This window comes from Acomys russatus, chromosome 20 (genome assembly GCF_903995435.1).
Source record: "Acomys russatus chromosome 20, mAcoRus1.1, whole genome shotgun sequence".
Classification (NCBI taxonomy): domain Eukaryota; kingdom Metazoa; phylum Chordata; class Mammalia; order Rodentia; family Muridae; genus Acomys; species Acomys russatus.
Genome location: NC_067156.1, coordinates 59,977,350 through 59,992,796, shown reverse-complemented (window position 1 = coordinate 59,992,796; position 15,447 = coordinate 59,977,350). Strand labels below are relative to the sequence as shown.

Genomic DNA, 15,447 nt, shown 5'->3' with positions numbered 1-15,447 from the left:
ATCATGCCTACCAAAACACTATCTAACTCCATTCTGCTCTGACTCCGCCCAGGAGCTGCATCATTAGTATAAATTCAGATGTGCTCCCAAGAGCCTACCATGAATAACAGGCACTCACCACTCAGGACTTGCCAAAGGTAGAGGTTTTCTCCCCAGAACTGGGACTAAAGACCAGCCATATTCTTAACTACGCAGCCAGCAGCTGAAGGTAGATAATGACAAAAATCCACAATCCCTTTACAAAGTGTCTGGACCACTGGAATATGACCCAGCTGTGAAAAGGAATACGCTACAGCCCTCATCAACTGTGGCATAAATTATGGTCAGGGCTGCCATACTCACTAACAGTGCTGTGTGGTTAACCACGAAGCAAAGACCACCAGTCTTCTGTAGAACCTTTGTGACAGAACCTTTGACCTCCTGTGGCCCTCTCCTCTTAGCTCCACCTCCTCCCCCAAAATGACCAACATTGCTGCAGGCCTTTCGCTCCCCTCTGGATCCCTTTGTGGAGCCAAATCCTTGCAGATGCATTGCGCAGGTAGAGGGTGGAATCCCTGCCTGTTTTTGGGAGCTGGGGGGGGGGGGCAAAATGTGATTTTCTCAATGTTCCTCTGAAAGTGATGTCAGGGTTTAGGCTCTTACTAAAGAAATCTGGAGCGGGGGGCAAGGAGGAAGAGGAACAAACCAGAGAGAATATTGTAGTGACCAAAATCTCTTCAGCTTCTAGTGTGAGGGGGAGTCCCCTTTCAAAATCATGATAGCTTCTCCGAAGTTGTACACCTGCCCCGTCATAGTCTCTCCTCTGAGGAAACCTTCCATGGTGGCCAAATCCCTAGATGAATTGTCTCTACATGCAAGCCCATGGGCCTTGCTGTGGCTGACTTCAGAGAAGGTTCTAGAATATCTCTGCAACCTTCCATAGGTTAGAAATTGTAACAAAAGCTTCCCTATTCTCTTTGGTCACTCCTGTTCTCTTGCCATTTTATTCACCATGGAGTTCATGAAAGTTAAGCATAAGGCCACCAACCTGCACAATCACCGTTCATATTGGGAGGAGCTCCAGTAGCTAGGCATTTGTTGGAATGTCAGGCAAAGCAGAGCTAGGGGCCCATTACATGGATCTCAGTTACCTCCTTCCACAGTGACTATCAACACTTAATCAATCAAGCTATCCCACAAGCTCTGTGACACACTGTGAATCAACTCCCTGAGGTCATTACACAAAGAGACAAGGCCAGCCCAGTGACTCAGAGCATGGGACTACAAGTAGAAAGTAGCCAACATGCTGACAAGTGGGAGTCATCAGTCACCATAGATCACACACCGACTCAAAATGCCCCCCAAATCGTACAATTCATACATGTCCGGCAATAATCCTACAAATGTATAGCACACTTACAATAGCTAATTTTGAACATGAGAAATGCCTCAAATAACCAAACTGAAGTATCACTCGTACTGGAGGATGAGACCATATAATCTTTTTAATTATCTTCCAAACACTGAGTTATCTTTAAATTCTCTCTCTGGAAAATCATATTACAAAATTCTCATAGAAAAGATAATTAAAAATTATGCAGTGCACATTTGCTACCTGTGGTTTGCCAAGCGGCTAATTAGTGGGAATGTGACTTTTATGAATTCTGTAATGTTTGCAGTATCTGCCAACTTTTTGTAATTTGTTGCCATTACTTTTTGATTCAAAATAAACATTCGCTTTCATACCTAATTTTATGTTCATAATTTGGTATTTTTAAAAGATTTCCAAACCTAACTCCACCCTGGCCCTCTCTCTTTCTTCAGTGTTGACTGCTCCCTGGATTAACAGTGGGCTTTGAGGTTGAACTAATGTGCTCTCTGCCCAGCCTGGGAGTGTAAGCTCTCTGAAGACACAGCCTTGACTCAGAACACCACCACACACGGGCCTCACCACAGGAAACTGGAAGCGCTTAGCAGAACACTGGAAAGTGCAATCATAATTTCCCAGATGGGTGGCCCAGGCAAGCCTCCCAGCTTGTGGGCACAACATATGAGTCTGAAGCTACCCCCAGGAAGACCGTGGCTCTGCCAAGAGTGTGGGCTTTCTGATCAAGGAAATTCCAGTGCATGGTCTGTTTACCAAAGTAAAAAGACCCTTCCCACAGCCAAGGCCAGACAAGGTTCCCAAGCCAAAAGTTGAGCTTGGGCCCTGACAGAAGCCCCTGAAGAGGGGCTAGAGTTAATATTAGACCTTTCTGTGACCCATCTCAGCATCCCTGCATGCCTTCCCTTCTTCCCTGTCTGGGGATGGAGGGCTGGACTCTGTTCCCTTAGTCACCTGCACTTCCCCCTTTGCCTACCCTCCCGTTAACAACCCTTCTAGAATCTCTGTGGTGTATGTGAGTAGCTAACACGTCTAATGGCTTTGAAAAGTCAGCTTCCAGCCTCTCCTGCATGCTCACCCCAGGCACACCAAGCAAATGCTTAGCCCCTGCTCGCGGCAGTTGTAAGGATAAGTCAAGGAGGCAGTGGGAGTCTTAGAGGTGGGTTCCTCGGGTTGTCGACTAATGGGAGACAGTCAGGGTGGCTCCTGCAAGGACAGAGGCATTCACAGGACCATAACCCACATTCCCCACCATCTGTCCTGAAAACCTTATAAATGTATTGATGGTTGCTCACCTATCCCCAAGGGTGTTTGGGCACATGACTTTATCTTCTCTGGTGCCTGTATCTGTTACTGTTTGAATATTAAATATCACACACACACACACACACACACACACACACACACAAGTTCACACACTGCAAGCTTGGCTCCTGGTTTGTGGCTCTGGGTGCTGGAGTCTAACTGGGAGGAAGACAGTCACTAAAGACAAGCCTGTGAAGGGTCCCTGGCCTCTTCTTGGTCTGCCTGCTTCCTGGCTGCCACAAGTTCCCACCGCCATGATGGCCACCTACCTTCAGGCCCAAAGCAACAGATGTAGGCGAACTGGAGCTGGGACCTCTGAAACCGTGATCCCAAATAAAACCTTCTTCCTTTTCTTTCAGTGACAAGAGTAAAGAATTTTTAGGATGGGAACAACCTCTAGAACAAGACTCTTACAGCAGGACAGCCGGCTAACCAAGTCCAGGATGGGAAGGCTCTGTCTGCCACACTTAGCACACAGGCGCTTCCTGCTGACAGCTCATGGGTCCTGTTCAGGCTCCTCCCTGCCGCAGAGACTCTTTCTCCCTTGAATCTCACCCTTGCTATTCAAGCTCATGACATAGGGACTGCTGTCCTCGGCACAGCAGGTGCCACAGCCCAGAAGTGCTGCCGAGCACCCTTCCTCTCTTAGGGACCTTCACTCAGGTGAAGCTAGGCCCTTGGCTTCGTTGGAGAAAAGAATGTTAAGATGATCCGGTATGAAGCAGAGTTGGGACTTATTAAAAGGCATCTTTAATCTGGATCTGAAGCGCAGGGGTTAATAGCGAGGAGCTGAGAAAGAGAGACACACCAGGGAGCTTGGGTGTAGGCTTCACAGAGTCAAGCTTAAGTAGCTGTATATAAGATTTTGTGAACTTTTGGGGCTTGGCGGCTTTAATGGTTGCTAAGACCCTCCCCCCCTCTCTCTCTCAACCCTGTTTTCAAAGATTAAAATTATAAGGTGCTCCCAGAAGTGTTGTGAGTGTGATTATGATCCTATAAGATTAAATCAGAAGTCACTGGGATTACACAGGTGCCTCTGGGCAGGTCCTAGTGCTATAAATGTGGCTTCTAGTGAGGAGCAGAAATTGCAGGTTTACAGCCGGAAAGAGAGAAAGGCCTTCGGCAAATATCGTTTTGTGTTGAATTTTTTATTCTCTGCTGGTGAGACTTAATCAGACTCCACGGTGAGAGAGGCCCCTTTCCACTCTCACGCTAACGCAATTTTCCCCATCTTGCTAGCCTGCTTCAGGGACTTCTGACAACTTCAGGCAGCTCTCAGGGGTTCATGGCAAGGCCTCCCTCACAGTCTTTGTAGAATTAAGCTCCCAGGGGTCCCTAGGATTTGCCCTGCCCTCCTGACAGGAGCAAGCCATATATAGACATGTCTCCCCACACCGGGTGCACCAGCTCCATCAGTTACCTCAGTGGGGACACCCTCAAATCTCAGACATGTTCATGAAGGATGAGGTCCAGGGAAATTCAGTTTGTTCTTTCTGAGTTCATAGCCAAACTGATGTGGTGGAATTACCTCGTGAGGGTCCGGGCTGGGGTGTGGTAGGCAAGCTAGGGAGCAGCCATAGAAGATCAGACAAGGAGGCTGGGCTGGGGGTGGCATGTTTGTTTAATATTGATGATGATGGTGAAAGTGATAATGATGAGGTGTGTGTGTGTGTGTGTGTGTAGACATTGAGACATTCCCCTAGTGCACTCAACCTAATTTTTTTTTAGACAGAGTCTCTCACTGCTTGGCTACACTGGCTGTCCAGCAAGCTCTGGGAATCCTTCTGTTTTTGCCCTGAGCCCAGCACTACGGTTACAGACAATGAGGGACTTGTGATGTCGCTACTGTGACTTTGACCCATGGCCTCTGCTGCCTCTTCTGCAGAGCAAGGGCAGGGAGAGCTGAGAGTGGTACCCAGCATGACATCAGTGCCTGCAGACTGTCATCAACGCTACTCTGAATGTTCTACGTGCTTTAGCATTAATGTTTTCTGACTTCCTGTGTTGGGGGTGGGTGGTGTCTGGTAAAGTCCAGGGTCTGACAGCAGGGTTGTCTGAAGACAAGATCAGCAGCCTAGCACTCACCTAGCACACTGTAGTACCACAGTCCAGTGAAATGGTAATCTACACCAACACTCTACAGAGCCTAGATTTCAAGGTCTGGACTTTAACAGAAACTGCCTTAATCCTAGTTTTTTATTTATGAATAGCTAGCTCCCTTTTAGCTGTGATCAGTTCCTGACATTTCCTTTGGTCTGGCCATATCATTAAGCAAGAATTTCACATTGGGCATAGCTATCGTTCCTTTAGCTCACCATCTGTATTCCACTCATTCAAGGAAGGCTAAATAAGCAACCACTGTGTGAGGTGCACTGGAGAAGCAGAGATAGAACAGGTGATGTCTACCTTCAGGGCTCTCTACTGTAGAACTGACAGCAGAGGAGACTGGGGAACTGAGCAGTGGGACACCAAGGTCTATCAGCCACATCACATTAGGAATCTATAGTAATTTCCACAGATATAAGCGGGGGAAAAAATGACAATTGAAAGAGGATAAGTGGATAGACAGATGATAGGCACATAGATGACAGATGGTGATATGGATCACACTTATGTAGCCTAAACTAACCTCGGACACATCATCCTTCTGCCTCAGCTGCCTGAATGCTGGAGATCCTCAGGAAATGAGCTCTGTCTGCCGCTGCTGTCAAATGCTTTGTGCATGGCAAGTGCTCAGTCAGGGTCCCTTCCCTTCTCTCCAAAGATGTTCCTGGAGCTCAGTCACTGCCTATAAATGGGGAGCCTGAGAGGAAGATTTGCAGGTGGGAGGGGGAAGCAAGCTTGCTGCCTCCTTAGGGTTAGGAGAAGACAGAGAGGGGAGACTTGCTGCTCCGAGGTCAGTTTATCTGATGTTCTCCCAGGTGGCCATGCGATTCCTGTGATGAACCGGTCTCTTGTCAGATGCACTCTTGTGAAAGCTGTTGTCCTGGACCACTCACTCCATCTCCTTACCCTGTTTTGTTTTGTTTTCTTTTTCCCCATACTCATCTCCAAGGGCATCCCATACATTTGTCTGCTCACTTGTCTTCCCTCCTAAAATGCACGCTCCTGTTAACAGAGACTCTGTGTTGTTCCCCGCTGGCATCATGTCTCCACTCTGCAAATTATTGCTGAGTTTGACCTTGGCCATATCTTTCAGCTCCCTAGACTCCCTTGGGTCATTTTGATAATTAAATGCACCAACGAGAAGTGACGCTAGGCGCCATGCCCGGCAAGCCTGAAGTTCTCAATCAATCCTATCGGTTGATAAATTAGTTTCTAGTTATCTTCCCAGGATCAGCTGTGTGCAGAGAGCCTCCATAGCTGCTTAGGGACTAATTTCACCCTGAGTGGAGCTAGAAATAGAAAACTGTACTAATTAGGGCTATGAACTTGTGGCTTCCCTTCCCAAAGCCAGTGAACTCAGAATCTCTAAGAAAGACCTCGCTTCTCAAATACAACTGCGTGTTGGAGTCCTCAGGGGACTCTTAACAATTATTGATGCCTGGGTCACACCCCAGAGATTCTGATGTCATTGATGCAGCAGGTGGCTTGAACGTTAGGTTTTTTGTTTGTTTGTTTGTTTGTTTTTGTTTTTGTTTTAAATCCACAGGTGCTCCTAACCTATAGTGGGTGTAGAGCCACTGTGCCACAGATTTCCCCTTCAAAGTCAGTAAGACAAATGTCTGTTTATGGTCTGGCAGTGACTGCACCTTCTTAAAAAGAGAAATTTTCTGGAAGACTAGCTCCTTTAAAAATTCTGTCACTGTGGTCCTGCAGGCCTCCTCTCTTCAGAGATGGCCAAGGTTGAGTTGCAGGCTAGCCTGGACTACATTGCAAGATGTGCCTCAAAAAAGAAAAAGAAAAGGAAGGGAAGGGCACGGGAGGTGTTAACTAAGGTTAGGTCACAGGATGCTAACAGAAAAAAACCTAGGAGGCTCCAGTAGCACAAGCAACTGGGGAAACTGAGGCTAGAAAAATCCAAACCAAACTTTTGCTGCTCCCCACCTCTGCTCATGTGTCTACACATCCCAGCCCCTCACGGTGGCAGGATTAGAGTTGGCTATTCTAATATATCTCTGAGCAAACAAAACATTTGGTCCTGTCTTTGAACTGTAATAGAAGTCAGAGTTCTTGATCTGGACGTTAGGAGGAAAAGGCCCAGAGCTGTCATCTGTGTCAGTAAACTCTAGTTGAATTAGAAAACAGCCCCATTTTAGTAAAGTGCTTTGAGAAAGCAGCCGGCTCTGTGCTTCTGGTGTCAAGCCATCTAAGAGCAAGAGGAAGGTATGTTATGCTAAATGAATCAAGCCAGACACAAAGGGACAAATCCTGCGTGGCTCCACTTAATAGAAGGACCCTCACAGAGTCAAGCCCTGAGATGGGAAAGGGGGAAAGTGGTCACTGGGGGTGGAGGAAAGTAAACGGGGAAATTGTCATTTAATGCAGACAGAGTTTTGGTTGAAAAGAACCCTGGAAATGGGCGGTCGTGGTCTGGCAGCTTTGTATTTTAATGCCACCGAACTGCACACCTAAAAATGGTTGTGATGGTGAATTCCATGGTATGTATCAGCTACCACAATTTAAAATGTTAGTCTACCTCCCAGGCCTGCTGACCCATATGTACAATGGCAGCGTGTGTGCTGACGCACATATGTGATCCCAGCACTTGGGAGGTTCAGACAAGATCTTGTCTCCAAAGGAAGTCGGGGAGGGTGGGAGAGCGGGTTGGCAGGTGGGAAGATGGCTTGATGGCTAGGAGCAGGTGAGAAAAAGCCTCGTTCTCAACTATGACTGCATGTTGGAATCCACTGGGGACTCTTAACAATTACTGATGTCTAAGTCCCCCCCCCTGGAGACTTCCATGTCACTGATGTGACAGGTAGCCTGAAGAGCAAGATTTTTTTTTCTTTTAAGTCTATGTAGGCTTCTAACCTGTAGCAGGTTTGAGAGCCACAAGCAATAAGACCTGATTTCAGAGCCCAGCACCCTGGAGAAAGCCTGATGTAGCCACAGGTGTGTTTGTAACCCCGGAGCTTTTGGAGGCTAGAGAGACTGCCACATTTTAGCAAGGCTCCAGGGTCCTAGACATGACTGGGGCCGTGAGGAAATGAAGTAATGGCAGACATATGGACACAGAGAAGTGGCCGAGGTCACGTGGACTGGGCAGCACCCTGGAAGCTCAGCATAGAGTGGAAAAGGGAGTGGGGTTATTGCACATGCTGAACAAGGAGGTGGGGTTTGTATATACAGAAATAACAGGACATGGTTTATGCTATACAGCTGGGCCAAGGAGACAGGTTTAGCTACCCATAGTAGGAGTGGTCTCTATAGGGGAGCAACTTTCAGGCCATAAACATCTGCAGGGAAAGGAAGCTGTGGTGGGCGTTTTCTGCACACACTGTCAACATTCATACATGGACCAAAAGAAGACCCTGCCATCCCTCTGAGCCTCATCCTGGAGCACGGTGACAGGGTTTGCCGTTCTCCCATGGGACCGAGGCTAGGGTCCTTGACATGGCCATGCCTATCTCAACAACACATCCTCCACTCCTCACGGGGCCTGAAAAGAGGATCTCAGAGGCTAGGCAGCCACTAGCCTCGCTCCTAAGTTCAATGAGAGATCCTGTCTTGAGCGACAAAGGATGCTAGCGAAAGACACTCTGCTTCCAGCTCTCTGCTTTATAGTGGCTGCCACATGAGAAACCACCACTCCGTGTTCCCAGGAGCTCAGACCAACCCGCTCTAGCTGCCGTGCCTTCCCTGTCATGACTGTGCCACCCTAAACTGTGAGCCAAGAGAAATCTTTCCTCCAGTCACAGTAATAAGAAAAGTATCAATACGGTGACAAATGAAGTCTAGGGGACTTATAGTCTTTGTGATTTTAGTTAGGATTAAAATAATGGATTTTGTTAAGCCATTATTAAAAATATTTATTTTAATCATGTGTGTGTGTAGGTATATATATGGGGCAGGGGTATGCACATGTCTGAAGGCTGTTGCCCAGAGTCTAGATAACAGTGTCAGGTCCCCTGCAGTTGAAGTTACAGTTAATTGTGAGCTTCCTGACATGGATACCAGGAGCCAAACTTGGGTCCTCAGCATGCTCACAACCACTACACTGTCACTCCAAGTCCTTAATTATGACATTTTTGTTCATGAATATCATCGCACCTTATCGTACTTGCCGCCACTGCCTCCCCCGTCGCTCTCCTCCCCTCCTACCTCACTTCCAACGGTTGTTTTTAATGCTACATGTGAGCATGTGTATCTGTAATATATTAATCTAGGTTCCACATTCGGGGAAAAACATGCAACATTGTTATTTTCTCCTTTTAGGCCTTCTCCTCTTTCATAGACTCCATGTGCTTTCATGTCATACAGGTACAGATATTTAAATCCAGATTCCATGTATGAGAGAAACAGTATTTGTCTTTCCGTGACTCCTTTATTTTTACAGGATGGTGTTTAAACCATCCATTTTTCTGAAAAATTACATGATTTTATTCGTGTGTGTGTGTGTGTGTGTGTGTGTGTGTGTGTCTGTGTGTCTGTGTCTCTGTGTGTGCATGAACATGTGAAAGCCAGAGGACCCCTATTGTTCCTTAGGCACCACCCACTTTGCTGGTAGTGTTTGCTTTTCTTTGCTTTTTAGATAGGGTCTCTTCCTGGCCTGGAGTTCCCCATGTAGCCTAAGTTGCCCGGCCAGAGAGCCCGAGGGATGCACCTGTCTCCAGCCTCGCAGTGCTGGAAATATGCAGCACCACCGTCCTCATGTTTGCGTGCCAAGCACTTCCCCATGTGAGCCTTCTCTCCAGCCCTAATTTTATTCTTCTTTGTGGCTGAGTATATCACATTTTCTTTCTCAGTTTGGCTGCTGACAGGCATCTAGACTGGTTCCGTCTAGGCTGGCGCCTTGGCTATCGTAAGCAGTCCAGCAATAGGCACAACGCGCAGGTGTCTCTTTGGTAGGCTGGCTCAGGGCTGCTCAGATATTTACCCGGGACTGTGCGTGTATGCTGAGTCCTCTTTAAAAGGTTTCTAACGTGCCTCGACATATGTTAGCACAGCTCTGAGTTACATCCACAGAAGGAGAAGACTATGGGGGAAGGGCCATATATATTTCTGCTTCAGCAGGACCTCTAGAAGCATCTGCTCTTCTAAGCGATCTTTTGATGAGTGCCCACAACAAAGCACTGACCTGTAAAGTACATCAGCCCACTGCTGAGTTGGGGAGTCTCCCAGACTGTACACAAGGCCAGTCACTGCTCCCTAGACAGGCCCAGGTATTAGAGACCGACAAGAGTTGGTAATCTGCTACTAACATTTAGGTGTTGGCTTATCTAAATGAAACATCTGTGTCAGTCCCTCCAGTGCTAAGGGGACATTTCAGAAGAAGGGGCAGAAAGCCTGTAAGAGCCAGCAGGCAGGGAGGAGTGCTATGAAGTGCTGTCTTCTGCCTGTGACGTGGCCCATGGCACTTGCCGTTTAGGATCTAAACAAGGCAGGGCCTGTCAGCCTTCTGACATGCGTAGGGAAGCAGGGCTCATGTTTCCAGTTAATACCTGCTGAGAGAGGAGGGAGACGTTTTCTTCAGTTGTGTGGCCATCAGTAAATTATTCACACCCTAATCAATAAGCACTTACTCATGCAAGCAACCCTAATGAAACTCAGTGCATCATAAAAAATGATAAAAGGCATTTAAAAAGTAGGAAGGAGTGTTCCTCTTTCTCCACACCCTCGCCAGCATGTGGTGTCACTTGAATTATTGATCTTAGCCATTCTGATGGGTGTAAGATGGAATCTCAGAGTCATTTTAATTTGCATTTCCCTGATGACTACAGACGTTGAGCATTTCTATAAGTGTTTCTCAGCCATTCAATATTCCCCTGTCGAGAATTCTCTGTTTAGTTCTGAACCCCATTTCTCAATTGGGTTATTTGGTTTGATGGTGTTTAATTTCTTGAGTTCTTTATATATTTTGGATATTAGACCTTTGTCAGATGTAGGGATGGTGAAGATCTTTTCCCAGTCTGTAGGCTGTTGCTTTGTTCTGTTGACAGTGTCTCCTGCCTTCATTGCTGGTGGGAATGCAAACTTGTACAACCACTTTGGAAATCTATCTGGCACTTTCTCAGAAAACTGGGAATAGGGCTTCCTCAAAACTCAGCTATTCCATTCCTTGGAATATACCCAGAAAATGCTCCACCACACAACAAGGACATATGTTCAACCATGTTCATAGCAGCCTTATTCTTAATAGTCAGAACATGGAAACAGCCTAAATGTTCCTCATTTGAAGTATGGATAAAGAAACTGTGGTACATTTACACTATGGAACACTACTCAGCTATTAAAAACAGGGAAATCCCAAATTTTGTGGACAAATGGATGGAACTAGAAATTATCATACTGGGTGAGTTAACCCAGAAGCAGGAAGACTCACCTGGTATATACTCACTTATAATTGGTCACTAGCCCAAAAGGCATGTCTGATGAAAGTCTTCACTTACCAGGAGATTGGGACAGATGTGAGGACATCTCACTGGGACTCTAGGTAAGAGAAATATAGGAGATGGGGAAATAGAATGACCCAGAGGGTCCTAGAAACCTACAAGAAGAACATCATGATGGGTGGATCAGGGCCCAGGAGTGTTTGCTCAAACTATTGCACTAACCAAGGACAATACAAGTAGTAAACACTGAACCCCTACTCTGATCTAGCTAATGGACAAGACATTCTCCACAGTTATGTGGAGAGTGGGGACTGACTCTGACATGAACTCTGGTGCCCCATATTTGAACACCTCTTCTAGGTGAGGAGGCCTGATGGCACTCAAAGAAAGAATAAGCAGGCTACCAAGATGAGACTTGATAGCCTGTGACCATATAGAGGGGGAGGAGATCCCTCTCGGTCATAGACCTAGGGGAGGGGAATAGGGTGAAAGAGGGAGGGAGGGAGGATCGTGAGGATACAGGTGATGGGATAACAATTTAGTTGTAATATGAATAAATTAATAAAACAAAATATAAAATTTTTTTAAAGTAGGAAGGAGCCAGGCAGTGGTGGCGCACGCCTTTAATCCCAGCACTTGGGAGGCAGAGGCTGGCGGATAGCTGTGATTTCGAGGCCAGCCTGGTCTACAAAGCAAGTCCAGGATAGTCAAGACTACACAGAGAAACCCTGTCTCCAAAAACCAAAAAAAAAAAAAAAAAAAAAAAAAAAAAAGAGGGAAGGAGACTTGGGAAGAAGAAGGAGTAAGAGGGGGTGAGACAGGAATATGAGCAAAGTACAATATATATATGTACGAAGTTGTCTACAGATTTTTAAAGGAAATACATTTCAGGGAAGCAGGGGTGGGGAGAGGAGGCAGCAAGATGGATCGGTGAGTCTAGGTGCTCACTGTGGGGGTGACTAAAGTTTTGTTCATGAGAAAGGTAGTCCTGCTCACACCTGTAAGGGATTAGTGGTCACTTTGTCATAAAGGGCTTGTTAGGCTAAGGCAGGAAAGGCATGCAGCGCAAGCCGACTTGGAGCCCAGCTGCCCAGTGTAGCTTGCTGGCACACTGACAGCCCATCGAGCTAGAGCAATATGGATCCAGGCTATTCTGAGTCCCCACACAGGCAGCAGGGAGGGCTGCCCCCTGCTCCCTGTGGGAACACTCAGAGCTTTAATTATACCTTCTGTCTAGATCGACCGGGGCCGCAATTACACTCTGCACAGGGCAGCTGCGGCTAGATCACTCCCCAAACACTTTGAAGCTGTTGAAAGCAAAACCTTCTCTGGGTTCTACGCACTCAAAAAAGACAGCAAATGGCCTGGTGGGAACAGCTGCAGAAGCACATGCTCTGTCCAGCGACCGTCTCTGGGCCCCCATGGTGCCTCCAGAGTCCTCCTTGGCCACCAAAGGATGATGGGTCAACAGCAGATAAGACAGTCTGAAGGAACCTCACCAGCCCTGCTGCACACTGGGAGGGGGGCAGGGGGACCTGCTTGAGTCTTGGATTCTTGTGTACTCAGAGCAGCGATTCTTCTCAGTCCCAGCCTGTGACCCCTGCCTGAAGGTCGTGCCCACTGCACGGTATGCATCAACCTGTCACCCACCCCGTCAGCCAGCCTGTCAGTGCACAGAAAGACAACTGGTAGGCTTCGCACAGATGGAGCCGCAGGTGGGAGGGCCTCCCTCTCACTGATGCATGATGAGCCTTGTTGAGTAATCAAGTCACATGCCTCGATATTTTCAGGATTTCTTTTTCTAGAAAGTTCTGAATGTCACCCACCCATCAACAAGGACTCCTCTTTTGGAATCAAGTCATCAATATGGAGTCATGGGTCCCACCCCCCCACACACCCCCATACCCCCACACCCCCCACATCCTACCACTCCCCACCCCCCACCACCACCCCTACCACCCCCCACCCCCCTATATCCCCATCTCCCACCCCCACCCCCCCACCCCCCGTCCCAGACTTCCACCAGTCAGCTCTCTAAGGTTTATCCAGGCACGATTCCCCAACCCCAGTGCTTCCTTATAGAACCCAGGATCACCAGCTAAGGGGTGGCTGAATCCACAATGGGCTGGACCCTCCCCCGTCAATCACTGATTAAGAAAATGCCCTACAGACTTGCCTGCAGCCCAGTCTTCTGAAGGCATTTTTTTCAGTTGAGGTTCCTGTCTCTCAAATGCTAGTCAAGCTGACATAAAACAAACCAGTATAACGCCCTCAAAGGCACTTTAATCTGGATGCTGTCTAGCTGGAGATAGCATCAGATCCCATAGGGAGGGCTAAGTGCCACCAAAGTGTCCCCACTTTGATGCCAGTACCAAGTCCTAGAACTTCTGACCAGCAAGCTGTCAATCTGGGTTCCCATGACCCCTCTTTGAGTTGGCTCACTTGATAGTGTGCTTCACAGGACTCCAACGCATCTGCAGGTTGAATTTTAAAGAACACAGATGAGGACAGGCAAAAGGGTGGGATATGGCGAAGGAGGCACAGCACTTCTAAGCCTTCTCTGGGCACACTACCTTCAAGGAAACCCCCACCTCCACGACCCGTCCTTTGGGTAGAAAGGCAACCAGACCAAAGGGGGGGGGGAAGTAGGACAGATGCTCACAGACTGCGTGAGGCACCCAGTTTCCTCCTGATCCCTCTGCAGTCTGCTTATTTCCAATTTGTGGAGTAGGAACCCTCGAAAATAAGGAGTGCCTTTATAGCCAGTTATGGACAGGGATAGATCTGAGAGTGTCTTCACGGTCAACTCCAAGAGGGTAAGGTGCAGGGAAATTAGAGCTGTTGTTAGCTGCCCTGGGTGTGAAGGATTCCAGGTGCTATGGCCTGACTTGGGAAGTAGGATATTTCAGCATATGACAGTGTCACAAGCATCTTCCTCAATCCAGCCTCCCCACCCCCACCCCCGCCCTGGGCCCGCTCTTTGGTCTTTGCTGGATCAGTGTAGACAGTTCAGACTAACACATCAGAAGCTCCTGGTAGCTCCTGTGGGCTTCCTCATTTTTCATTTGCTTTGGCTTAAGTCTGTGATATTCTTCATATCAGAACAAAGAAAGTTTCAGTGCAAAACTGGGAACAACAGAAAATAGCAAGACCAACCCCAGAATCTCCCATGGGCCCCCTGGTCTTAACTTTTACCTACAAATGGGTCTGTGCTTTTCCTTCAGTGATGAGCTATTCTGGGAAATCCACACAGACAATCTGGCTTTGCCGCCTGAGTTACGTTGAGAACAAGTTCTGTGTTGTCTGAATACATTGCCCTGTCTGTGCATAAAAGATCACCGCCATGTGCAGTTAGCACCAAGTCCATCCCAGAATACGTAGTATGGCACAGTGACCCAAGTATCTATCCCTTAAGACTCTGTAGAATCCCCAGGATTCCCTGGACCTAAAGAAGCCCTGGCTGCCCTGTGGCTCTGGCTACTTTGGTGGGTGCATCATGTGCTTGTATCTGTTAAAATACAGCAAGGGCCTGCCTGGCACCTGGGTTTGAGCATCGTTAATTCTCATCTTCTGTATAAATGCTACTGGCTCAGTTTCAAATCCATGGCTACTCCTCAGAGTCAGCCACCAGACAAATGCAATGCCAGTGTTTTATGATGATGGTTGACGTCATTATAGGAACTTGAGCATGGCTCCTATTAACCAGTGTGGGCAGACACTGGGGTGTGGAAAACCATTCCTTCCCAAATGGTGATACCCTGGATCCCTCCCTCCCACAAAGACGAATCTTGGGGCCTCATAAGTTCCCCACACCTATGATCAAGAGAAAAGGAACAAGGAAAGAAGAGGTTCTGAAGGCGCTCCAATCCTCTCTGGGAGGGGAGACCAAGAGGGAAGGGTGAGCAGTGTCTGCAGAGCTCTGCCTGGTAATAGAGGGCACTTTGTCTTTTAGGGTTATCTGTCAGAAGGGTTGGTGACAAAGTGGTACCGTTCTCCGCGACTGCTCCTGTCCCCGAACAACTACACAAAAGCCATCGACATGTGGGCCGCTGGCTGCATCCTGGCAGAGATGCTCACAGGGAAGATGCTCTTCGCTGGTAAGTTGCTAACCAAGGCCATGTGCTTCCTCCTCAGAATTGTTCAAACTGTACAAAATACTCATCAAGCCCAAAACATGTTTATCTTTTGCCTAAATGGCTTTTGTTGTTGTTGTTATTGTTGTTGTTGTTGGGTTTTTGTTTTTTGTTTTATTTGGGTTTTTTTTTTTTTGCATTTTATGATACT

The 15,447-nt window shown here is 47.5% G+C and overlaps 1 protein-coding gene across 3 annotated transcripts in view; it reads left to right on the top strand.

Moving 5' to 3' along the window:
* The window catches only part of Mapk4 (mitogen-activated protein kinase 4), a 136,775-nt gene that overhangs the window by 111,718 nt on the left and 9,610 nt on the right, over positions 1-15,447 (top strand). For all 3 annotated transcript variants that reach the window (XM_051163645.1, XM_051163644.1, XM_051163646.1), the window contains exon 3: positions 15,116-15,260. In XM_051163645.1, coding sequence (XP_051019602.1) covers positions 15,116-15,260 — 145 coding nt within the window. The remainder of the gene's footprint in view (positions 1-15,115; positions 15,261-15,447) is intronic.